This window comes from Ixodes scapularis, unplaced genomic scaffold (assembly GCF_016920785.2).
Source record: "Ixodes scapularis isolate PalLabHiFi unplaced genomic scaffold, ASM1692078v2 PGA_scaffold12__126_contigs__length_90152505, whole genome shotgun sequence".
Taxonomy (NCBI): domain Eukaryota; kingdom Metazoa; phylum Arthropoda; class Arachnida; order Ixodida; family Ixodidae; genus Ixodes; species Ixodes scapularis.
Window position 1 is genome coordinate 89,510,844 of NW_024609838.1, and position 26,192 is coordinate 89,537,035.

General features: G+C 46.9%; 1 protein-coding gene across 1 annotated transcript; it reads right to left on the reverse strand.

Moving 5' to 3' along the window:
* Positions 1-1,343: 1,343 nt before the first annotated feature.
* On the reverse strand, positions 1,344-12,498 carry LOC121046876. Its single transcript, XM_040501564.2, has 5 exons — positions 12,176-12,498; positions 11,458-11,608; positions 10,687-10,821; positions 8,960-9,157; positions 1,344-7,667 (listed from the first exon to the last, which is right to left on the reverse strand). Exons 2-5 carry the CDS (start codon positions 11,588-11,590, stop codon positions 6,553-6,555), a joined length of 1,581 nt encoding a protein of 526 aa, XP_040357498.1. The 5' UTR covers positions 11,591-11,608; positions 12,176-12,498; the 3' UTR covers positions 1,344-6,552.
* Between the last annotated feature and the right edge of the window lie 13,694 nt (positions 12,499-26,192).

Genomic DNA, 26,192 nt, shown 5'->3' on the forward strand with positions numbered 1-26,192 from the left:
CACCGGTTCTTGGCCTACCCGGTTTACGCAACTCGAGGAGTACGCTTATGCCTCCGTACTTCGCCAAGCACCACCGGACATTCAGGTGCGGACACTTCTCTACTGCATGGGCCCCGAGGCTCGGGTCCTTCTCGACATGTTCGGCTTGAACGCCGCCTCCCTGAACAACTACAACACGGTGGTCAAGCGCTTCTCGGAACACTTCCTGTACCCCGTCAACGAGGTGTAAGAGTCCTCGAGGTTCCACGAGCGGGTTCAGCAGCCGGGAGAGAGCGTCGACAGTTACTACGCCGAGCTCTGCAAGCTTGTCAAGTGGTGCAACTACCCGTCCCCCAAAGTCGAAGAACGCCTGGTTCGCGACCGGTTCGTTGTTGGTCTTTGCGACGAACGCCTGTCCGGCCAGCTCTGCTGGAAAGCCAAGCTCAGCCTCAAGGACGCGTGGACGCAGGTGAGGCAGATCGAAGACGCCGAAAAAGAAAAAAACTGCTCGCGGGAGTCGAGAGTGTCCAGGTCACCGTCAACGTTGACGCCACCAAGTCTTGTCATGGTCCGACGCACCAACGCAAGACAACAAAACGGTCAGACGACGCATCAGCAGTGTCTTCACTTGGCGATAACGACCCAGGTTCCTGCAGCTACTGCAGTCGGGCCCCCCACACACGCTCAGACTGTCCTGCTCGGCAGTCTCTGTGCAATTATTGCAAGAAGAAGGGCCACTTCGCGGACGTCTGTTGCGCTCGGAAACGAAAGCAGAGCAAGGTGGCGTTCCTTACCGCTCCACGCAATCCTCGAGACTGAGAAGGCCAAGGCCAAGTACGTTGAGGTCAATGTCGACAACTACACGGCGATATTCAAGGTAGATTCCGGCGCGGAGGCGTCTGCTGTTTCGGAAGCCTTCCCGAACTTACCTCATCATCTGGACAAGGTCGACGACCTGCTGACAGCACCAGGAGACCAGTCGCTAAAAGTCATTGGGTACTTCATGGCTACCCTCCTGTGGCGAGGCAAGACCGGTCATCAGCGTCTGTACGTGATCAAGTCCCTCTCTATGCCCCTGCTGGGGTTCCCAGCCATCCAGGCTCTGGGTGTGGTAAAGTTCTTGGACGACATGAAAGTGCCGGCACCGCAGGGACTTTTCAGAGGTCTCGGCACGCTCAAGGAGGAGTACAAGATTCGGCTACGCCCGGATGCGGTTCCGTTTTCACTTAGTGTTCCATGCCGCATACCGATACCCCTGCGCGAGGTGGTGCAAACAGAACTGGCCAAACTGGAGCAAGACGGAGCCATTCGGCGTGTCACCAACCCCACACCTCGGGACGCTGGACTGTTCATGGTTCCAAAGTCGTCGGGAGGTTACCGTGTCTGTATCGACTTTACAAAATTAAATCAAGTTGTCCCGAGAGAACGTCATGTGCTCCCCACCGTCGATCAAGTCCTGGGACTTCTGGGCGATGCGGCAGTCTTCTCGAAGCTCAAAGTTACCTCAAGCTTCCATCAGGTCAAGCTTTCCAAGGACTCTCAAGAGCTTACGATGTTCATTACGCCGTATGGGCGTTATTGCTTTTGCCGACTCCCATTTGGCATCACGTCGGCCCCTGAGTTTTTCCAGCGACAGGTGGCGTGGATCTTGGAAGTCCTAGACGGATTGGTCAACATGGTCGACGACATCCTAGTCTTCGGCAGAACGAAAAAGGAACATGACCAACGCCTGCGGCAGGTGCTGTTGTGTCTCTCCGAGGCCGGCGTCACCCCTAGCTTCCGTCGACGGTTCGGCCTCAGGTGGACCTGTCTACTCGCGTCATCGTGATGTGCCTCGTCCAGCATCACCACCACGTGTTCGTGGTGATGGTACGGGCCGACACTACTCAACCCATTCTGGAAGACAAGTGGTCGCTCCCAAGAGACTCAATCTGTAAAACTTTGTTTTTTTTCACAGCCAAGGTGTCCGATACTCTCCTTGAACATTCTAAAGGGGGGATTTTGCGGGCGGTGCTAGTGCCAAGTTTGGACACTTTCGGTAATCGGGTTGCAAACACTGTGCCCACGTCTTGTGTAAAAAGCCATTGCCTCGTGTGATAAAGGTGCCTTTTGGTTCCTAGCTCTGGACGCTCAGTTGGTTGCTTGCCGTCGCTGGTGGGCTGTGCAGTTTCACCGCCGGCCACAGCCCGGCACGGCAGTGTCACAAAGGAATCAACCTCATTTTTAATGCCAAAGACTTGGAGAACATATAATAAACCAACTTTTGTGAACTGAAAGTGGCTGTCATGACAAGTAGTTGGAATGCCTCAGACTGCTCATGTCGGCACAAGAATTTGTTGCAAACTGTAGCGCGTACCTCTGTCCGATATAGTAGTCGCAATATTTGTGTACTGAAAATAGAGTTTGTGCACTGTGCATGCTAAATTTCATACACTTTTCCATTGTTTACAAACCCACGCCCCAGCGTGTAATCTTCACAGCCTAGCATGCGCGTGGTCGTCAGTTGTGAAACCGTCCAAAGCACGCGCCATACACACAAACACTAAAGATGGTATGAGAGCGTGTGACACCTAAAGAGGGCATGATCCTCTTCTGCATTATGCGCGAAAGTTCCAACAACGACCATGTGCTGTGGCTACCAACGCCGCTTCCGGCGGCCCACCTGGGAGCAAAATTGGTTTACGGTAGTGTCGTTACTGATTTCAGCGCTATTGATGGTGAAATTTTGGTTGCACGTCAAGGTCCCCACATGTTCTTCCTCTGGGGTGACAGACATCTTCCTTTGGTTTAATCTGTAAACCCTCTAATCTTCATTTGCTGGGGCATATTGACGGAGAATTTTAGTAATTCGCACAATTTACAATGCAACAGCTTGTTTTCAACATCTTGAATTTTTGCCTGTGGCACACGCAATGGCATCTCAGTTAAAGCCCCTTCATGTTTTAAAAGTAGCGCAAAGTGCGTCGATGCACGAGGCACGTGCAACATGCAGCCCTTGGGAAGATCATGGCGACACAGCGCAGCACTGAGCTAGATTTCAGACGCCATGTCCTTCCCAGAAGTGGCACACGGTACGTGTCTCGAGAATTTCCACAACAATGAATGGCGCCACTTTTCCCAGGATAGAGGGGCTTTAATCTCAGTCTGCCTGTTGCCCCACCAAACAGTTCTGCTAGGAGTCGACTGTGGCCCCACCATTACGTCTATTTTTCTTTATTAACCACTACATTTCCGCCCTTTTTAGAGGATATGTGTGTATTAAAATAAAACATCCAAAAGTATTGAAATTAATTTAATCAGTCCTAGTTAAAAATTAAGAATAATCAAATGCTCGCTACTCTGTCGTGTAGTGTGCAACCAATCTAAAATTAAAACCTGGCAAGTTTGGACAACATTTTATTGCGTTGAGTACTTCTGACAGGAATCCTAACGTCCTTGATTTCTTTCATCATGACCATCTACCTTTGCTTTGAAACATTTATTTAACGACCAAAGAAGTGGCCACCATATCTGCCCTGCTGTTTGGGCATAAAAAGAGGAAAAGCTTTTAATCTTCTCGGGAGCTTCCAGGGCGAATGAGACAAGTGGCAGCGATCAGGGACTCCTGGGGCTTCAGTAGTCTGGAGTCACCTGGTTGATCTCGGCGAGTATGGTTTCCTTGAGTGCCGTAGGGAGGTTCTGAAGTTGCCCGACTGTGACGTTGTTGGGGGCCAGGTGCACTGCGAGTGGAGGGTGAACGGGCAATCCATCCCAAGAGCTTGGTGACAGGGTGAACACAAGTGTAGCATCCAGAGTCATGTTGCGCTGGTTGCGGAAAAAAGACGTCCGAGGCCCGTTCAGCTAGCTCCTCGGGAGAGACACCTTTGCGAAGGGCAACAGTGGCAGCAAATTGCCTAGGTTTGTGGTCCCCGAGGAGAGAACGGAGGAGCCTTCAAACTTTCGAAAGATGGCTATTGCCGGAGATGGATCTGCACAGGGAAGTCCAGCAGTTGGAAGCGAGTTCCGAAGTGTAGCACGAGATAGTCTTTTGGAGTTTATGTGAAGGTTTGAGGAGTCGTCGTGGTCTGCGAGAACGGCGGTAACAGGCCAACAGGTGAATGCGGCGGTCCAGTAAGTAAATGCTCGTCAAAGCGGCATCGTCCGGTACGGTTAGCCGCTTTGTGGCAGACTTGTGGGCGGACTGGATAGCTTGTATAATGTCGGAAAAGCCAGCAAGTTCCATGACAGAAGAAAGAGCTGCTCGGAAGTTGTCCCACTTAGTGAAGAATGTGTCGCAGCAGGCGCGACAGTGAGATAGGGTTGCGGATAGGAAGTCGTAGCGTAAAATAATGGGGAGGTGATCACCGCCGAGGCGGTCGCCGGCGACATGCCATCTCCAGCGTCGAGGGTAACGAGCACAGGTAAAGTCGGGGCAGGTGTCCTGCTGTTGGGAGGATTGTTTGATACGTGTGGGGGTGTCTGGGATGTTGAGGAACGAAAGTTTCAGCCCTGTGAGGTCTGCAAGAAGCCGCGTGCCGTGGGGAAGGTCAATGTCGTAGCCCCATGCGTGTGTTTGGCATTAAGATCACCGCAAACGGGAACGTCGTCTTTTGGATAAAGACGGGCGAAGTGCTTAAAAAAAGGGATGTTTAGCGGCTGCCTTGTCCAGCGGTTTAGCGATGTGTCTGGAGCCACATAGACAGAGAAGAGAAAAACGGGCCGTTGAGGAATTGGCGGCAACCCGTAACGCTGGTCATTGCAGAGCACCTCTGTGAGGTGTCGAGAAGAGTGAAGCACACTGATCGATGAACGTACAGGGCGGAACGAATCCAAGGCAAGGGGGCACTAGTCTCAATGTTCGGAGCAAGTCCATCGTACTGTGGCAAAGAAGGGAGGGGGCCGTTGATTTCTTGTAGAGCAAACGCAGCGGCCATGTCGGATGACGAGTGAAGATAAAATTTTTCGATGAAGTCTGCCTTCTTCTGTTTAAGCGAGCAACAGTTCCACTGAACAATCCTGGGGGCGCTAACCATGTTTGCGTGGTGATAGTGGGGGGCCGCCGAACGGAATGATGCCCTGCATCGCGAGGCGCCCGATTACTGCACGGGTGCAGGTATCCACGAGAGTAAACAGCGAGTTTTGCATCGTCGGAATTCGCTGCGTGGCTGCCAGCATTTGTTTTGTGAAAAGGGTGATTTGTTGTTGCAAGCCAGTAAAGTCTGACCCTGACGGAAGTAGGGCAGGCGTCTCACTAGTGCTGTTGACAGCTCTCGCTGATTCTGCGAAGGTGGTCCGAGGCGGTTCTGATGTTGGGACTTGTGTGAGGTCGGCGGTGATGTTGTGTGCCGGCGTTAGGAGTTTTGTGGCGAGCACCGGGCGGGAGTCAGTCTTCTGCTTCGCAGACCTCGGTGCTGCGATGAGGGCTTTGGGCGCAGATAACAGCACAGCTTGCTGAGCAGGAGCTAGTTTCAGGCGTCACTGGTGGTGACGCCGGCTTCTCTTTGGATGTTGATGAAGGCAACTGACGACGCTGTGTTGTGCCGTTGGCTTGGGTGCTGTTGGGGCACTGGGCAACGCGAGGCTGGTGCCGTCGAATGTAATGAGTGCCGACCCAGAGTTTGTGAGAGGACCGGCCTGGAGGATAGCAGATTTCCGGCAATGAAGGTTTTTTAGGACGCAGAATCCAGGTCGCCAGACTTTTTTTATGAATCCGCGAACCTGGCCACGGCGAATGGCCTCGTAGCCTTGCACGGAGACCTGCAGAGTGCCGATCGGGATGTATGTTACATTGAGGAATGCATCGCACACTTGAGACAAAGCAGCATCAACTGCAAGTTGATTACTGCAGTCGAGGTACCTCACTTGGTAGGGGGCTGCAATGGTGTAGGAGACCTGAGGTCTATCTGTGCAGCAACTGCAGAGTCAATGGCAAGAAAGACCCCGTCCATGATGCGGCATGGTTTGGCCGGCCGTAGAATGACAGTGTGGGAGAACTCACTGCAGAACGATGCTGCTGGAGGCGCCGCGGGCGGGGCCGCCTTACGTCGGCGAGAGACAGGATGCCATCCGTCCTCCAGGGGGAACGAGTCAGGGTTCGAGTCACGTTGGATGCACCGGGGTGAGGTGGTAAGCTTAGTCGCAGCGGCGCCGAAGAAAAAAATGCCACGAGCACGCTTCGTTTCATTGGCGGCAGTGCGGATGTGGCAACTGTTGTTGAGGGGCGACAACTTGCTTTCGGGATCATCGTCGCCGAGGATGGAGAATGGATTCTGAGTAAAGACCGCAGGTTGAATTCACGCGGCAACAAGTGGTGCATCAAGAAGCGACGTGACGGCAGGAGTGGTTGCACCGGCTGTGGGTGGTGCATTGAGCGGTAAGCTTCAGACAGCGGGAGAAGCCAGCGTGGCCTCGGTGGGTTGTGAGTCCATTTCGTTGGGTAGAGGAAAGTCCCGAGGGCCGTAGTCGGTGCTAATGGTCGTCATGGGTCATGAGGGCGTGTGGGCACAAAAAGTTGCCGGAGCTGAAGTGAGCTAGATAGAGAGATATGGCCTCTTTTTTCTCCACGACCATCTACGAAGCCACAAGACTGCAGCTCTAGCTTCGACTGAGCAGTGGCTCTCTCGTGAAATTGCACAGCAAAGCACAGACCTTCCAGATAGAGTCCAGGCTCTTGCTCATACTGTTTGGGAAAGTACCCCTCAAGATTCGAAAACACTTCATTTGTCCAATCACTCGTTCCACGTGGATCCGGACCTTCGCAATCGCCCTAGTTTTCGCTTCGTCCTCCAGGGAGAGCTGTAGCCTTCCCCCAAGGAAAGGTGGAATGTTCAGGTTAGCCCCTGCAGCTTCGACCTCTTCAGTGATCAAAAAGCCTCTGTCCGCCATGACAGAGTCTCCGGGCTCAAGAAGGTTGCATAGCCCGGAACATGCGGTCAGGGCTTTGTCAGAGACGCGGCCAGGGGCAAGGTCGCTCACGAACGACACGAACCCATTGGGGGTGATGCCCAGCAGTCCCTTGGCAGTGTTGTGGCACTTGTAGCTTGAGTAGGTATCACTCTGCACCCTGAAGTCGCTAGGTGTCTCGATGAAGATTTCCGTGCAATCCAGAATGACTCTCGTCGATGGATACGCCTCGATGAAGCACTCCGGCATGTGCTTGTTCACAACCTGTCGCGACGGCCAGTAGTTGAGTTGAGCAAGGTAGTCCGCTAGGTAACCAATCCAGAATGTCCACACCCGGCTGACTGTGCTGATGTGGATACGAAACCGGTATGCAAGGTCCTGCTCCAAAAGTCCCACCCTCAGGCGGGACAACACGAGCAGCAGCTGATCATCCATGGATAGATAAGGTGACCTTCTCTGCGGACCTTGACTTTCCTTGTGAGCTTCATAACCTGCCTGAACAAACTTGTAAAAGGCGAGAAATCTCTCCAGGGAGTCGAATCCCGTGTAGAAGGCCAGTTTCTTTGGGTCCTGTTGCACGGCTGTGAGCGTGAAGTTCTGAAAGGGGATTGTAGCATCGATGACCTCCTCTGCTTTGTCATACATCTCCTCAAGATGGGCTACTTTCTTCCGCAGAGCTTCATTTTCTTTCTGTAGACGGTCGTTGTCCTTGCGCAGTTTCTCGTTTGCAGAAGCGAGCTCCTCTAGCTGCCTGATGCGATCACGCAGGGCTTGATCGATACATCCTGTGATGCTGTACTGGTGGTCTGCCAGATGGGGAGATAGCAAAATAAATATCACATCATTTTTGCAGTCAAATATCAAAACAAAAAACTAGGCTTTCTCCTTGTAATTGCCTTGGCTCTGCCAAATAGCATATCATGTGCCATACAAAAAAAGCATCACATGTTAAAGGGGCCAAGAAACGATATGCATTTGGATGTTCTGCACCTCATACAAGCATACTGACGTCTGTAGCACAAATATAATCTATATAATAATCTATATACCACAAACCAGAGGCTCCCCTGCCAAGGTTATATTCTGAGGAATAGAAGGCTAATTTACAGTCAGAAATCACAATGTTGAGAAAGCCTAGGGTTCACACCAGGGTGACGACACTTGAATACAGACGGCTTATGAACTGGACCCAAGCACTGAGTGAGCACCTGACTATTTGGTTACAATCAATGCCATGGTAACTATTGGGGCTTGGGCTTGTGTCTAATCACTGCGCCAACAGTAGCAGCTAACCCCTAACAGTAATCATGTGATTATTTTACCTGGCTGTGAGGAAGAGCAGAATATTGCTTGTTCTCAAGCTTTATTGTGCGACAGCAGCATTTAGCAGAAGTAACTGAGTCGGTTTATGACCTCTTTAATGCTGCTCTGTTCCACACGAAGGAGCTATAATGGGAATGCTGGCTATTCGCCTTGAGATCCGATCGTCAGGGGTGCTGCGGGGAAATGCGGAACTAAGCTTTGTTCTACACTTACTTGGAGCACGGAGAATGCTGCGGACGCTAACTCGAAGCCCTGAGAGGCTCCGGTGCAGCGTTCGTGCGCATGCATTGGAGTCAACTGCGAATTCTAAGAGCATGCATAGCCTTGCCCGTGCTCCATAACAAAAGTGGGGATGGTTTTTTTGTGGACGCCAGAGAATCGCCGCTTGTCTTGTAGGAAACAATGGATAAACAAAAGCATGTGTCCCCACTTTTCAATCTGGATCTTGAGGCAAATAACATGCAAGCAGGGCTGTGGCAGCATCTCCTTTGTACCTGGCAGACAATGAAGTGAGGGTGTGACCGCAATCTGAAAGAACAACTCCGCGGGTACCTTGCATGTGCGGTATCTTAGAGTGCACCGTGCCATATGGTGCTGCGAGTATGGAACGGCCACAACTTGCGTGCTATAGCCAGCGGTGACTGAGTTAGTACAGTTTGTAAAGTTCGACGTACTGCATGTAAGTGTTCCATGCACCTATCGGGACTGCTGCACAGTTGACAGGGATGCCAAATAAACAGACGAGCAACACTGATGCTCAATGTTAGGAGCTTACCGCTAGCTATTACATCATCAGTGTCAGGGGCACCAGCGGAGGCCAAGGGGCTGCCGGGTTGTGCTGGCTCCTGGCTAGCAGGCAGGGTCACGGTCTGTGCCAGGTCAAGGTCCGACAGAAAGTAGGCCGGCAGCGGCTGCAGCGCATGGCGCTTCCTTGCGCAGATCATGTTTGGGACCTTTGGGCAGGCCGCAACATCTGCAGGCAAGGATAAGGCAATTGTTCACGCAATTATTTTATAAGCATTACATACCGGCTGGAATTCTGTCTAGCACAGGGCACAGCTTACACTGTACGGAGCACATAACATGTCAAACAACCAAGAGCTCAGCTGGATCAATAGCGGTCACTGTTTCTACCCTTTGGTAGCTGGTCTGGAATGTTGTAGCCAAATAGCGATTGTTGCAGTTCTTTCTGAGACGAAGTGCATTCAACAGCCACCGGCGTATAAAAGAAGGGAACAAAGTTTATATCCTTATTCAACATAGTTTGGCACACAACAAAAGGTTTGTCCCAAGCGAGCCAATCAGAGTACACTTCTCTAGTAAAGAGCTGTCACATACATTTGACTTCAACACTTCAATCAGTTCACAGGGGTTATAGAGTCTGCCACCTGCCATGTTACTGTGAAATCGACTATATTCGGTGCCATCTTAGGCTGTCCATACTTGCCTAAAGGGCCCTTTATTAAACATAATTATATTTCCGCATTCATATGTGTTTCCATTTGTGACACGAACGATATGCACAGCTGCAACTTCTTACAAAGCAGTTGGCTCAAGCATATTACGACCGCAAACTCCTGACAAGGCATGTCCAACTCTATCTGCTTGAATGGTCACTAGGAAGCTGCCTAGTCAAGCAAACACGGTGGACAGTAATTATAGAGTCCTTGCACCTGACGTCAGTTTTCGCTCAAAATATTTCTAGAATTCATGTTGGTACATTTTCTCCTATGTTTTTCTATGTGCTAAGAGAGTGTTTTCCAGCTCGCTGAAGTCCTCTTGCATTGTGACCGACTGTGTCAGATAGAGCAGTCGGAAATATAAAGAAGCATCGTCTGGTACCGTTCAAACACACTGCTGTTATTTAGAGTCGAGATGAGCTGGCACTTCAATGTACGACAGGAAACATGCAGAGCCTTCACTACTTTCCACAACGAGAGAGCTGGATTAAAAGCTGTCATTTGGGGCCATCAGAGATGAAGGCAGCAGAGCGACATCCCCTGGTGCCTTGAGCAGCAAGCTAGCTAAGCCAAGCCAAATCCTTGAAAAAGGCAGTCAGTAGGTTTATATGCCACCTATTCCCACTGCAAATTTAATGACGGACGAGAATGTTATACTTTTTCAGTTTCAGTGATATCCTTGATGCTACTTAACCGCACGTCGCAAAACCTCTTTTCGATTGCAGTCCATTTGCGTCGTCTAGCCGTTGAGAGATCTCATGTATTCAGACAAAACATTGTTATTATGTCTGCAGCTCTACAAAATCTGACATTACGATTGCTTGAAGCTCCGTCTTTTTCTATGAGAGCGATGATTGCTTCCGTAGGTCACGTATTTCGCCATGCTCACTGGGTAGCACCGCTGTCCACAAATCACCAGACGCCACCAGCAGTGACGTAGCTCACGTGAGAAACGACCCATGTATACAGTGATCACAAGCAAGAATATAAGCAGGGAAAAACAACTATTGCAGAAAGAAACAAAAATAGGCAAATAACATACACTTCGGAAATGTCCTGGTTGGAAAAAACCGGGGAGCTTTGTCCTCGTACTTCTTTCTCCCAGTTTCGTTAAAATGAGCGCCGCATATTCTGCTGTCAGAGGTTGGCGTCCACAGAGAGAACCGTCCAGTGGTACCTGCATGCAAAAGAAGCAGTTAGCACCATATTAAGATTCACCCATTCAACTTTGGAGCAAGTGCAACTCAATCTCAGTGGTAAGAATGGATGCAGCAGCCGTGGCGTCTGAACAGGGGCGTCAGTAAACTATCCGGGCAAGGGGGTAGAATTCAGTTCTCCTCCTCCCCCATCGTCACCCCACCGCCTTCTAAACACTTCCAGTACCATTGTGCAGCGGGCACTAAGAACAAGCACATAGTTTATGCCTAACAAACCTGGAGTGGATGCACGCTGAAAATGATAGAAGCACTGTGAGAGTATCTTTGCTTTAGCTGTAGGGTAGTGAGATGAAGCGACATTCCTGCGATGCAATCAAATATTGGTATGTCGGTGCAGGTGGAAGTGGCCAAGAGAGTGAAAAGGGCACATGCAACATCTGGGATTCTTTGAGATTGTCTTTTTTGTTTCAGTCGTATGTTGCACTTATAGGTCAAAAATAATGAATGCTATTTTTATTTTTAAAAAAAATGTGTTTCGCAGGTATGTTGTACATATGGGTAAAATGACTTGGGCCACGTCGGACAGTACACACACTGTACCTTCCTGATCATTGTCAGGAAAGTGTAGATAACAAGTAAAAAAATATGGTAAATACCTTTCCTGTTGATTCGCTGTACCCAAATGTTGCGTAGATGGCTGTTCTTCGGAAAGCGATTCCAGGACACATGCTTGGCAGTGAGAGTGGTGTGGGCACAGCCCGGTACACAGCAGGTTGTACCGCCCGTCATGTGGCTTCTGAGGGTGACCTAAGAAGATACTACATTCAGCTGACATCTCGAATAGTGAAATAAATAAGTGAAGTGACCATCAGTTTCAAAGTTGCAGTTGCTGACATAACTCGCTTGCTAAGGGCCCGCTCAACTCACAACCGCTGTTAAGAGCGATTGTGAAGCTATGCGATGTACTACATACGCATACCAGCCGCGACGATGAATCACCGGCGCTCGCGGACGGTCAGCGAACGCGAGAAAAGTGACGCCGCGCGGACGGTTGTTGACGAGCGCTGCCGAGGCACGCCGACCGCTGGTACAGCTTCGCAAGCGTCCGAAGGGCAAAAAGATCGCAACGACAAAGCACCGTCCCGAATGTTGAGCACGCAAGCAGTACTCGATATCCCACGCTCACATTTCACAGGGCGAGCGCATCACGAAGCGAAGGCATGTCGGCCTTCGCTTCGTGATGACTACTTTATTTCTCTGCTTACAGCGGTGACATTTGTAGTGATGTTCGAAACTGCTCTCTCGCGACCGCACACGAGTTAAATGAACGGCCTAGGAGCGGGATAGAGCGTAACGGCAACAGTCAGTACTCACCCCGGGAGCGGCGAACGAAGCGGCGTGGTGTCCGTCGACGGCCGCGTCGAAAACGATGGAATATGCACAAAAACACGTAATATACAGAAGAAATACAAAGCGCTGAACGAAATAGATACACTTATGAACAAGAAAAATACACTGGAGTAGATAAAAAAGAGGATTATTAAGTATAAACAACGAAGATGAAAAGTATGTCTAGAGCGAGGTGATGCGATTCCAACGGAGAGCAGCCAGACGACGGGGGCCGACAGAACACCGATCCCAAGATTCCTCGCGCGCGCGCCGGGGCGCTTGGGAGGACTGCAAATGGTCTATTGGGATGAAATGAATGCAGCTACTGCAATTACCGTTTGCTAAGTGCAAATATGCGAGCTTGCCCTTTGACAATATCCCTGACAGTTCCCTGTATTTCCGGTAATTAAAATTTCCCTGACAATTCGCGGTTTTCCTGGTCCCCCCCAGACACACTGTTTATACAACGGAGAGTTTTTTGTTTTTTTTTCTACAAGTATTGACCTTAGCTGTGCAAGTCTGCCACGGAAGTAATATATCTCGTTCGAACTTCTGGCAAGAATCGTGAAACTTGCTCTGGTCCCGAATGATTTAGGGCCATTTCCAATCCAATTGGGATGAAATGAATGCAGCTACTGCAATTACCGTTTGCTAAGTGCAAATATGCGAGCTTGCCCTTTGACAATATCCCTGACAGTTCCCTGTATTTCCGGTAATTAAAATTTCCCTGACAATTCGCGGTTTTCCTGGTCCCCCCCAGACACACTGTTTATACAACGGAGAGTTTTTTTGTTTTTTTTTCTACAAGTATTGACCTTAGCTGTGCAAGTCTGCCACGGAAGTAATATATCTCGTTCGAACTGCTGGCAAGAATCGTGAAACTTGCTCTGGTCCCGAATGATTTAGGGTCATTTCCAATCCAATTGGGATGAAATGAATGCAGCTACTGCAATTACCGTTTGCTAAGTGCAAATATGCGAGCTTGCCCTTTGACAATATCCCTGACAGTTCCCTGTATTTCCGGTAATTAAAATTTCCCTGACAATTCGCGGTTTTCCTGGTCCCCCCCAGACACACTGTTTATACAACGGAGAGTTTTTTTGTTTTTTTTTCTACAAGTATTGACCTTAGCTGTGCAAGTCTGCCACGGAAGTAATATATCTCGTTCGAACTTCTGGCAAGAATCGTGAAACTTGCTCTGGTCCCGAATGATTTAGGGCCATTTCCAATCCAATTGGGATGAAATGAATGCAGCTACTGCAATTACCGTTTGCTAAGTGCAAATATGCGAGCTTGCCCTTTGACAATATCCCTGACAGTTCCCTGTATTTCCGGTAATTAAAATTTCCCTGACAATTCGCGGTTTTCCTGGTCCCCCCCAGACACACTGTTTATACAACGGAGAGTTTTTTTGTTTTTTTTTCTACAAGTATTGACCTTAGCTGTGCAAGTCTGCCACGGAAGTAATATATCTCGTTCGAACTGCTGGCAAGAATCGTGAAACTTGCTCTGGTCCCGAATGATTTAGGGTCATTTCCAATCCAATTGGGATGAAATGAATGCAGCTACTGCAATTACCGTTTGCTAAGTGCAAATATGCGAGCTTGCCCTTTGACAATATCCCTGACAGTTCCCTGTATTTCCGGTAATTAAAATTTCCCTAACAATTCGCGGTTTTCCTGGTCCCCCCCAGACACACTGTTTATACAACGGAGAGTTTTTTGTTTTTTTTTTCTACAAGTATTGACCTTAGCTGTGCAAGTCTGCCACGGAAGTAATATATCTCGTTCGAACTGCTGGCAAGAATCGTGAAACTTGCTCTGGTCCCGAATGATTTAGGGTCATTTCCAATCCAATTGGGATGAAATGAATGCAGCTACTGCAATTACCGTTTGCTAAGTGCAAATATGCGAGCTTGCCCTTTGACAATATCCCTGACAGTTCCCTGTATTTCCGGTAATTAAAATTTCCCTGACAATTCGCGGTTTTCCAGGTCCCCCCCAGACACACTGTTTATACAACGGAGAGTTTTTTTGTTTTTTTTTTCTACAAGTATTGACCTTAGCTGTGCAAGTCTGCCACGGAAGTAATATATCTCGTTCGAACTGCTGGCAAGAATCGTGAAACTTGCTCTGGTCCCGAATGATTTAGGGTCATTTCCAATCCAATTGGGATGAAATGAATGCAGCTACTGCAATTACCGTTTGCTAAGTGCAAATATGCGAGCTTGCCCTTTGACAATATCCCTGACAGTTCCCTGTATTTCCGGTAATTAAAATTTCCCTGACAATTCGCGGTTTTCCTGGTCCCCCCCAGACACACTGTTTATACAACGGAGAGTTTTTTTGTTTTTTTTTTCTACAAGTATTGACCTTAGCTGTGCAAGTCTGCCACGGAAGTAATATATCTCGTTCGAACTGCTGGCAAGAATCGTGAAACTTGCTCTGGTCCCGAATGATTTAGGGTCATTTCCAATCCAATTGGGATGAAATGAATGCAGCTACTGCAATTACCGTTTGCTAAGTGCAAATATGCGAGCTTGCCCTTTGACAATATCCCTGACAGTTCCCTGTATTTCCGGTAATTAAAATTTCCCTGACAATTCGCGGTTTTCCAGGTCCCCCCCAGACACACTGTTTATACAACGGAGAGTTTTTTTGTTTTTTTTTTCTACAAGTATTGACCTTAGCTGTGCAAGTCTGCCACGGAAGTAATATATCTCGTTCGAACTGCTGGCAAGAATCGTGAAACTTGCTCTGGTCCCGAATGATTTAGGGTCATTTCCAATCCAATTGGGATGAAATGAATGCAGCTACTGCAATTACCGTTTGCTAAGTGCAAATATGCGAGCTTGCCCTTTGACAATATCCCTGACAGTTCCCTGTATTTCCGGTAATTAAAATTTCCCTGACAATTCGCGGTTTTCCTGGTCCCCCCCCCCCCCAGACACACTGTTTATACAACGGAGAGTTTTTTTGTTTTTTTCTACAAGTATTGACCTTAGCTGTGCAAGTCTGCCACGGAAGTAATATATCTCGTTCGAACTTCTGGCAAGAATCGTGAAACTTACTCTGGTCCCGAATGATTTAGGGCCATTTCCAATCCAATTGGGATGAAATGAATGCAGCTACTGCAATTACCGTTTGCTAAGTGCAAATATGCGAGCTTGCCCTTTGACAATATCCCTGACAGTTCCCTGTATTTCCGGTAATTAAAATTTCCCTGACAATTCGCGGTTTTCCTGGTCCCCCCCCCCCCCCCCAGACACACTGTTTATACAACGGAGAGTTTTTTCTTTTTTTTCTACAAGTATTGACCTTAGCTGTGCAAGTCTGCCACGGAAGTAATATATCTCGTTCGAACTTCTGGCAAGAATCGTGAAACTTACTCTGGTCCCGAATGATTTAGGGCCATTTCCAATCCAATTGGGATGAAATGAATGCAGCTACTGCAATTACCGTTTGCTAAGTGCAAATATGCGAGCTTGCCCTTTGACAATATCCCTGACAGTTCCCTGTATTTCCGGTAATTAAAATTTCCCTGACAATTCGCGGTTTTCCTGGTCCCCCCCCCCCCCCCAGACACACTGTTTATACAACGGAGAGTTTTTTTGTTTTTTTCTACAAGTATTGACCTTAGCTGTGCAAGTCTGCCACGGAAGTAATATATCTCGTTCGAACTTCTGGCAAGAATCGTGAAACTTACTCTGGTCCCGAATGATTTAGGGTCATTTCCAATCCAATTGGGATGAAATGAATGCAGCTACTGCAATTACCGTTTGCTAAGTGCAAATATGCGAGCTTGCCCTTTGACAATATCCCTGACAGTTCCCTGTATTTCCGGTAATTAAAATTTCCCTGACAATTCGCGGTTTTCCTGGTCCCCCCCCCCCCCCCCAGACACACTGTTTATACAACGGAGAGTTTTTTCTTTTTTTTCTACAAGTATTGACCTTAGCTGTGCAAGTCTGCCACGGAAGTAATATATCTCGTTCGAACTTCTGGCAAGAATCGTGAAACTTACTCTGGTCCCGAATGATTTAGGGCCATTTCCAATCCAATTGGGATGAAATGAATGCAGCTACTGCAATTACCGTTTGCTAAGTGCAAATATGCGAGCTTGCCCTTTGACAATATCCCTGACAGTTCCCTGTATTTCCGGTAATTAAAATTTCCCTGACAATTCGCGGTTTTCCAGGTCCCCCCCAGACACACTGTTTATACAACGGAGAGTTTTTTTGTTTTTTTTTCTACAAGTATTGACCTTAGCTGTGCAAGTCTGCCACGGAAGTAATATATCTCGTTCGAACTTCTGGCAAGAATCGTGAAACTTGCTCTGGTCCCGAATGATTTAGGGTCATTTCCAATCCAATTGGGATGAAATGAATGCAGCTACTGCAATTACCGTTTGCTAAGTGCAAATATGCGAGCTTGCCCTTTGACAATATCCCTGACAGTTCCCTGTATTTCCGGTAATTAAAATTTCCCTGACAATTCGCGGTTTTCCTGGTCCCCCCCAGACACACTGTTTATACAACGGAGAGTTTTTTCTTTTTTTTCTACAAGTATTGACCTTAGCTGTGCAAGTCTGCCACGGAAGTAATATATCTCGTTCGAACTGCTGGCAAGAATCGTGAAACTTGCTCTGGTCCCGAATGATTTAGGGTCATTTCCAATCCAATTGGGATGAAATGAATGCAGCTACTGCAATTACCGTTTGCTAAGTGCAAATATGCGAGCTTGCCCTTTGACAATATCCCTGACAGTTCCCTGTATTTCCGGTAATTAAAATTTCCCTGACAATTCGCGGTTTTCCTGGTCCCCCCCAGACACACTGTTTATACAACGGAGAGTTTTTTCTTTTTTTTCTACAAGTATTGACCTTAGCTGTGCAAGTCTGCCACGGAGGTAATATATCTCGTTCGAACTTCTGGCAAGAATCGTGAAACTTGCTCTGGTCCCGAATGATTTAGGGCCATTTCCAATCCAATTGGGATGAAATGAATGCAGCTACTGCAATTACCGTTTGCTAAGTGCAAATATGCGAGCTTGCCCTTTGACAATATCCCTGACAGTTCCCTGTATTTCCGGTAATTAAAATTTCCCTGACAATTCGCGGTTTTCCTGGTCCCCCCCCCCCCCCCCCAGACACACTGTTTATACAACGGAGAGTTTTTTGTTTTTTTGTCTACAAGTATTGACCTTAGCTGTGCAAGTCTGCCACGGAAGTAATATATCTCGTTCGAACTGCTGGCAAGAATCGTGAAACTTGCTCTGGTCCCGAATGATTTAGGGTCATTTCCAATCCAATTGGGATGAAATGAATGCAGCTACTGCAATTACCGTTTGCTAAGTGCAAATATGCGAGCTTGCCCTTTGACAATATCCCTGACAGTTCCCTGTATTTCCGGTAATTAAAATTTCCCTGACAATTCGCGGTTTTCCTGGTCCCCCCCCCCCCCCCCCCCCCAGACACACTGTTTATACAACGGAGAGTTTTTTTGTTTTTTTGTCTACAAGTATTGACCTTAGCTGTGCAAGTCTGCCACGGAAGTAATATATCTCGTTCGAACTGCTGGCAAGAATCGTGAAACTTGCTCTGGTCCCGAATGATTTAGGGTCATTTCCAATCCAATTGGGATGAAATGAATGCAGCTACTGCAATTACCGTTTGCTAAGTGCAAATATGCGAGCTTGCCCTTTGACAATATCCCTGACAGTTCCCTGTATTTCCGGTAATTAAAATTTCCCTGACAATTCGCGGTTTTCCTGGTCCCCCCCCCCCCCCCAGACACACTGTTTATACAACGGAGAGTTTTTTTGTTTTTTTTGTCTAAAAGTATTGACCTTAGCTGTGCAAGTCTGCCACGGAAGTAATATATCTCGTTCGAACTGCTGGCAAGAATCGTGAAACTTGCTCTGGTCCCGAATGATTTAGGGTCATTTCCAATCCAATTGGGATGAAATGAATGCAGCTACTGCAATTACCGTTTGCTAAGTGCAAATATGCGAGCTTGCCCTTTGACAATATCCCTGACAGTTCCCTGTATTTCCGGTAATTAAAATTTCCCTGACAATTCGCGGTTTTCCTGGTCCCCCCCCCCCCCCAGACACACTGTTTATACAACGGAGAGTTTTTTTGTTTTTTTGTCTACAAGTATTGACCTTAGCTGTGCAAGTCTGCCACGGAAGTAATATATCTCGTTCGAACTGCTGGCAAGAATCGTGAAACTTGCTCTGGTCCCGAATGATTTAGGGCCATTTCCAATCCAATTGGGATGAAATGAATGCAGCTACTGCAATTACCGTTTGCTAAGTGCAAATATGCGAGCTTGCCCTTTGACAATATCCCTGACAGTTCCCTGTATTTCCGGTAATTAAAATTTCCCTGACAATTCGCGGTTTTCCTGGTCCCCCCCCCCCCCCAGACACACTGTTTATACAACGGAGAGTTTTTTTGTTTTTTTCTACAAGTATTGACCTTAGCTGTGCAAGTCTGCCACGGAAGTAATATATCTCGTTCGAACTTCTGGCAAGAATCGTGAAACTTACTCTGGTCCCGAATGATTTAGGGTCATTTCCAATCCAATTGGGATGAAATGAATGCAGCTACTGCAATTACCGTTTGCTAAGTGCAAATATGCGAGCTTGCCCTTTGACAATATCCCTGACAGTTCCCTGTATTTCCGGTAATTAAAATTTCCCTGACAATTCGCGGTTTTCCTGGTCCCCCCCCCCCCCCCAGACACACTGTTTATACAACGGAGAGTTTTTTCTTTTTTTTCTACAAGTATTGACCTTAGCTGTGCAAGTCTGCCACGGAAGTAATATATCTCGTTCGAACTTCTGGCAAGAATCGTGAAACTTACTCTGGTCCCGAATGATTTAGGGCCATTTCCAATCCAATTGGGATGAAATGAATGCAGCTACTGCAATTACCGTTTGCTAAGTGCAAATATGCGAGCTTGCCCTTTGACAATATCCCTGACAGTTCCCTGTATTTCCGGTAATTAAAATTTCCCTGACAATTCGCGGTTTTCCAGGTCCCCCCCAGACACACTGTTTATACAACGGAGAGTTTTTTTGTTTTTTTTTCTACAAGTATTGACCTTAGCTGTGCAAGTCTGCCACGGAAGTAATATATCTCGTTCGAACTTCTGGCAAGAATCGTGAAACTTGCTCTGGTCCCGAATGATTTAGGGTCATTTCCAATCCAATTGGGATGAAATGAATGCAGCTACTGCAATTACCGTTTGCTAAGTGCAAATATGCGAGCTTGCCCTTTGACAATATCCCTGACAGTTCCCTGTATTTCCGGTAATTAAAATTTCCCTGACAATTCGCGGTTTTCCTGGTCCCCCCCAGACACACTGTTTATACAACGGAGAGTTTTTTCTTTTTTTTCTACAAGTATTGACCTTAGCTGTGCAAGTCTGCCACGGAAGTAATATATCTCGTTCGAACTGCTGGCAAGAATCGTGAAACTTGCTCTGGTCCCGAATGATTTAGGGTCATTTCCAATCCAATTGGGATGAAATGAATGCAGCTACTGCAATTACCGTTTGCTAAGTGCAAATATGCGAGCTTGCCCTTTGACAATATCCCTGACAGTTCCCTGTATTTCCGGTAATTAAAATTTCCCTGACAATTCGCGGTTTTCCTGGTCCCCCCCCCCCCCCCCCCCAGACACACTGTTTATACAACGGAGAGTTTTTTTGTTTTTTTTCTACAAGTATTGACCTTAGCTGTGCAAGTCTGCCACGGAAGTAATATATCTCGTTCGAACTGCTGGCAAGAATCGTGAAACTTGCTCTGGTCCCGAATGATTTAGGGTCATTTCCAATCCAATTGGGATGAAATGAATGCAGCTACTGCAATTACCGTTTGCTAAGTGCAAATATGCGAGCTTGCCCTTTGACAATATCCCTGACAGTTCCCTGTATTTCCGGTAATTAAAATTTCCCTGACAATTCGCGGTTTTCCTGGTCCCCCCCAGACACACTGTTTATACAACGGAGAGTTTTTTTGTTTTTTTGTCTACAAGTATTGACCTTAGCTGTGCAAGTCTGCCACGGAAGTAATATATCTCGTTCGAACTGCTGGCAAGAATCGTGAAACTTGCTCTGGTCCCGAATGATTTAGGGTCATTTCCAATCCAATTGGGATGAAATGAATGCAGCTACTGCAATTACCGTTTGCTAAGTGCAAATATGCGAGCTTGCCCTTTGACAATATCCCTGACAGTTCCCTGTATTTCCGGTAATTAAAATTTCCCTCACAATTCGCGGTTTTCCTGGTCCCCCCCCCCCCCCCCCCCCCAGACACACTGTTTATACAACGGAGAGTTTTTTTGTTTTTTTTCTACAAGTATTGACCTTAGCTGTGCAAGTCTGCCACGGAAGTAATATATCTCGTTCGAACTGCTGGCAAGAATCGTGAAACTTGCTCTGGTCCCGAATGATTTAGGGTCATTTCCAATCCAATTGGGATGAAATGAATGCAGCTACTGCAATTACCGTTTGCTAAGTGCAAATATGCGAGCTTGCCCTTTGACAATATCCCTGACAGTTCCCTGTATTTCCAGTAATTAAAATTTCCCTGACAATTCGCGGTTTTCCTGGTCCCCCCCCCCCCCAGACACACTGTTTATACAACGGAGAGTTTTTTTGTTTTTTTGTTTTTTTGTCTACAAGTATTGACCTTAGCTGTGCAAGTCTGCCACGGAAGTAATATATCTCGTTCGAACTGCTGGCAAGAATCGTGAAACTTGCTCTGGTCCCGAATGATTTAGGGTCATTTCCAATCCAATTGGGATGAAATGAATGCAGCTACTGCAATTACCGTTTGCTAAGTGCAAATATGCGAGCTTGCCCTTTGACAATATCCCTGACAGTTCCCTGTATTTCCGGTAATTAAAATTTCCCTCACAATTCGCGGTTTTCCTGGTCTCCCCCCCCCAGACACACTGTTTATACAACGGAGAGTTTTTTTTGTTTTTTTTCTACAAGTATTGACCTTAGCTGTGCAAGTCTGCCACGGAAGTAATATATCTCGTTCGAACTGCTGGCAAGAATCGTGAAACTTGCTCTGGTCCCGAATGATTTAGGGTCATTTCCAATCCAATTGGGATGAAATGAATGCAGCTACTGCAATTACCGTTTGCTAAGTGCAAATATGCGAGCTTGCCCTTTGACAATATCCCTGACAGTTCCCTGTATTTCCGGTAATTAAAATTTCCCTGACAATTCGCGGTTTTCCTGGTCCCAACCCCCCCGCCCCAGACACACTGTTTATACAACGGAGAGTTTTTTTTTGTTTTTTTGTCTACAAGTATTGACCTTAGCTGTGCAAGTCTGCCACGGAAGTAATATATCTCGTTCGAACTGCTGGCAAGAATCGTGAAACTTGCTCTGGTCCCGAATGATTTAGGGTCATTTCCAATCCAATTGGGATGAAATGAATGCAGCTACTGCAATTACCATTTACTAAGTGCAAATATGCGAGCTTGCCCTTTGACAATATCCCTGACAGTTCCCTGTATTTCCGGTAATTAAAATTTCCCTCACAATTCGCGGTTTTCCTGGTCCCCCCCCCCCCCCAGACACACTGTTTATACAACGGAGAGTTTTTTTGTTTTTTTTTCTACAAGTATTGACCTTAGCTGTGCAAGTCTGCCACGGAAGTAATATATCTCGTTCGAACTGCTGGCAAGAATCGTGAAACTTGCTCTGGTCCCGAATGATTTAGGGTCATTTCCAATCCAATTGGGATGAAATGAATGCAGCTACTGCAATTACCGTTTGCTAAGTGCAAATATGCGAGCTTGCCCTTTGACAATATCCCTGACAGTTCCCTGTATTTCCGGTAATTAAAATTTCCCTGACAATTCGCGGTTTTCCTGGTCCCCCCCCCCCCAGACACACTGTTTATACAACGGAGAGTTTTTTTGTTTTTTTGTTTTTTTGTCTACAAGTATTGACCTTAGCTGTGCAAGTCTGCCACGGAAGTAATATATCTCGTTCGAACTGCTGGCAAGAATCGTGAAACTTGCTCTGGTCCCGAATGATTTAGGGTCATTTCCAATCCAATTGGGATGAAATGAATGCAGCTACTGCAATTACCGTTTGCTAAGTGCAAATATGCGAGCTTGCCCTTTGACAATATCCCTGACAGTTCCCTGTATTTCCGGTAATTAAAATTTCCCTGACAATTCGCGGTTTTCCTGGTCCCCCCCCCCCCCCCCCCCAGACACACTGTTTATACAACGGAGAGTTTTTTTGTTTTTTTGTCTACAAGTATTGACCTTAGCTGTGCAAGTCTGCCACGGAAGTAATATATCTCGTTCGAACTGCTGGCAAGAATCGTGAAACTTGCTCTGGTCCCGAATGATTTAGGGTCATTTCCAATCCAATTGGGATGAAATGAATGCAGCTACTGCAATTACCGTTTGCTAAGTGCAAATATGCGAGCTTGCCCTTTGACAATATCCCTGACAGTTCCCTGTATTTCCGGTAATTAAAATTTCCCTGACAATTCGCGGTTTTCCTGGTCCCCCCCCCCCCCCCAGACACACTGTTTATACAACGGAGAGTTTTTTTGTTTTTTTTGTCTACAAGTATTGATCTTAGCTGTGCAAGTCTGCCACGGAAGTAATATATCTCGTTCGAACTGCTGGCAAGAATCGTGAAACTTGCTCTGGTCCCGAATGATTTAGGGTCATTTCCAATCCAATTGGGATGAAATGAATGCAGCTACTGCAATTACCGTTTGCTAAGTGCAAATATGCGAGCTTGCCCTTTGACAATATCCCTGACAGTTCCCTGTATTTCCGGTAATTAAAATTTCCCTGACAATTCGCGGTTTTCCTGGTCCCCCCCCCCCCCCAGACACACTGTTTATACAACGGAGAGTTTTTTTGTTTTTTTGTCTACAAGTATTGACCTTAGCTGTGCAAGTCTGCCACGGAAGTAATATATCTCGTTCGAACTGCTGGCAAGAATCGTGAAACTTGCTCTGGTCCCGAATGATTTAGGGCCATTTCCAATCCAATTGGGATGAAATGAATGCAGCTACTGCAATTACCATTTGCTAAGTGCAAATATGCGAGCTTGCCCTTTGACAATATCCCTGACAGTTCCCTGTATTTCCGGTAATTAAAATTTCCCTCACAATTCGCGGTTTTCCTGGTCCCCCCCCCCCCCCCCAGACACGCTGTTTATACAACGGAGAGTTTTTTTGTTTTTTTTCTACAAGTATTGACCTTAGCTGTGCAAGTCTGCCACGGAAGTAATATATCTCGTTCGAACTGCTGGCAAGAATCGTGAAACTTGCTCTGGTCCCGAATGATTTAGGGTCATTTCCAATCCAATTGGGATGAAATGAATGCAGCTACTGCAATTACCGTTTGCTAAGTGCAAATATGCGAGCTTGCCCTTTGACAATATCCCTGACAGTTCCCTGTATTTCCGGTAATTAAAATTTCCCTGACAATTCGCGATTTTCCTGGTCCCCCCCCCCCCCCCAGACACACTGTTTATACAACGGAGAGTTTTTTTGTTTTTTTGTTTTTTTTGTCTACAAGTATTGACCTTAGCTGTGCAAGTCTGCCACGGAAGTAATATATCTCGTTCGAACTGCTGGCAAGAATCGTGAAACTTGCTCTGGTCCCGAATGATTTAGGGTCATTTCCAATCCAATTGGGATGAAATGAATGCAGCTACTGCAATTACCGTTTGCTAAGTGCAAATATGCGAGCTTGCCCTTTGACAATATCCCTGACAGTTCCCTGTATTTCCGGTAATTAAAATTTCCCTCACAATTCGCGGTTTTCCTGGTCCCCCCCCCCCCCCCAGACACACTGTTTATACAACGGAGAGTTTTTTTGTTTTTTTTCTACAAGTATTGACCTTAGCTGTGCAAGTCTGCCACGGAAGTAATATATCTCGTTCGAACTGCTGGCAAGAATCGTGAAACTTGCTCTGGTCCCGAATGATTTAGGGTCATTTCCAATCCAATTGGGATGAAATGAATGCAGCTACTGCAATTACCGTTTGCTAAGTGCAAATATGCGAGCTTGCCCTTTGACAATATCCCTGACAGTTCCCTGTATTTCCGGTAATTAAAATTTCCCTGACAATTCGCGGTTTTCCTGGTCCCCCCCCCCCCCCCAGACACACTGTTTATACAACGGAGAGTTTTTTTTGTTTTTTTGTTTTTTTGTCTACAAGTATTGACCTTAGCTGTGCAAGTCTGCCACGGAAGTAATATATCTCGTTCGAACTGCTGGCAAGAATCGTGAAACTTGCTCTGGTCCCGAATGATTTAGGGTCATTTCCAATCCAATTGGGATGAAATGAATGCAGCTACTGCAATTACCGTTTGCTAAGTGCAAATATGCGAGCTTGCCCTTTGACAATATCCCTGACAGTTCCCTGTATTTCCGGTAATTAAAATTTCCCTCACAATTCGCGGTTTTCCTGGTCCCCCCCCCCCCCCCCCCAGACACACTGTTTATACAACGGAGAGTTTTTTTTGTTTTTTTTCTACAAGTATTGACCTTAGCTGTGCAAGTCTGCCACGGAAGTAATATATCTCGTTCGAACTGCTGGCAAGAATCGTGAAACTTGCTCTGGTCCCGAATGATTTAGGGTCATTTCCAATCCAATTGGGATGAAATGAATGCAGCTACTGCAATTACCGTTTGCTAAGTGCAAATATGCGAGCTTGCCCTTTGACAATATCCCTGACAGTTCCCTGTATTTCCGGTAATTAAAATTTCCCTGACAATTCGCGGTTTTCCTGGTCCCCCCCCCCCCCCCAGACACACTGTTTATACAACGGAGAGTTTTTTTTTGTTTTTTTGTCTACAAGTATTGACCTTAGCTGTGCAAGTCTGCCACGGAAGTAATATATCTCGTTCGAACTGCTGGCAAGAATCGTGAAACTTGCTCTGGTCCCGAATGATTTAGGGTCATTTCCAATCCAATTGGGATGAAATGAATGCAGCTACTGCAATTACCATTTACTAAGTGCAAATATGCGAGCTTGCCCTTTGACAATATCCCTGACAGTTCCCTGTATTTCCGGTAATTAAAATTTCCCTCACAATTCGCGGTTTTCCTGGTCCCCCCCCCCCCCCCCCAGACACACTGTTTATACAACGGAGAGTTTTTTTGTTTTTTTTTCTACAAGTATTGACCTTAGCTGTGCAAGTCTGCCACGGAAGTAATATATCTCGTTCGAACTGCTGGCAAGAATCGTGAAACTTGCTCTGGTCCCGAATGATTTAGGGTCATTTCCAATCCAATTGGGATGAAATGAATGCAGCTACTGCAATTACCGTTTGCTAAGTGCAAATATGCGAGCTTGCCCTTTGACAATATCCCTGACAGTTCCCTGTATTTCCGGTAATTAAAATTTCCCTGACAATTCGCGGTTTTCCTGGTCCCCCCCCCCCCCCCCCCAGACACACTGTTTATACAACGGAGAGTTTTTTTGTTTTTTTGTTTTTTTGTCTACAAGTATTGACCTTAGCTGTGCAAGTCTGCCACGGAAGTAATATATCTCGTTCGAACTGCTGGCAAGAATCGTGAAACTTGCTCTGGTCCCGAATGATTTAGGGTCATTTCCAATCCAATTGGGATGAAATGAATGCAGCTACTGCAATTACCGTTTGCTAAGTGCAAATATGCGAGCTTGCCCTTTGACAATATCCCTGACAGTTCCCTGTATTTCCGGTAATTAAAATTTCCCTGACAATTCGCGGTTTTCCTGGTCCCCCCCCCCCCCCCCCAGACACACTGTTTATACAACGGAGAGTTTTTTTGTTTTTTTTCTACAAGTATTGACCTTAGCTGTGCAAGTCTGCCACGGAAGTAATATATCTCGTTCGAACTGCTGGCAAGAATCGTGAAACTTGCTCTGGTCCCGAATGATTTAGGGTCATTTCCAATCCAATTGGGATGAAATGAATGCAGCTACTGCAATTACCATTTACTAAGTGC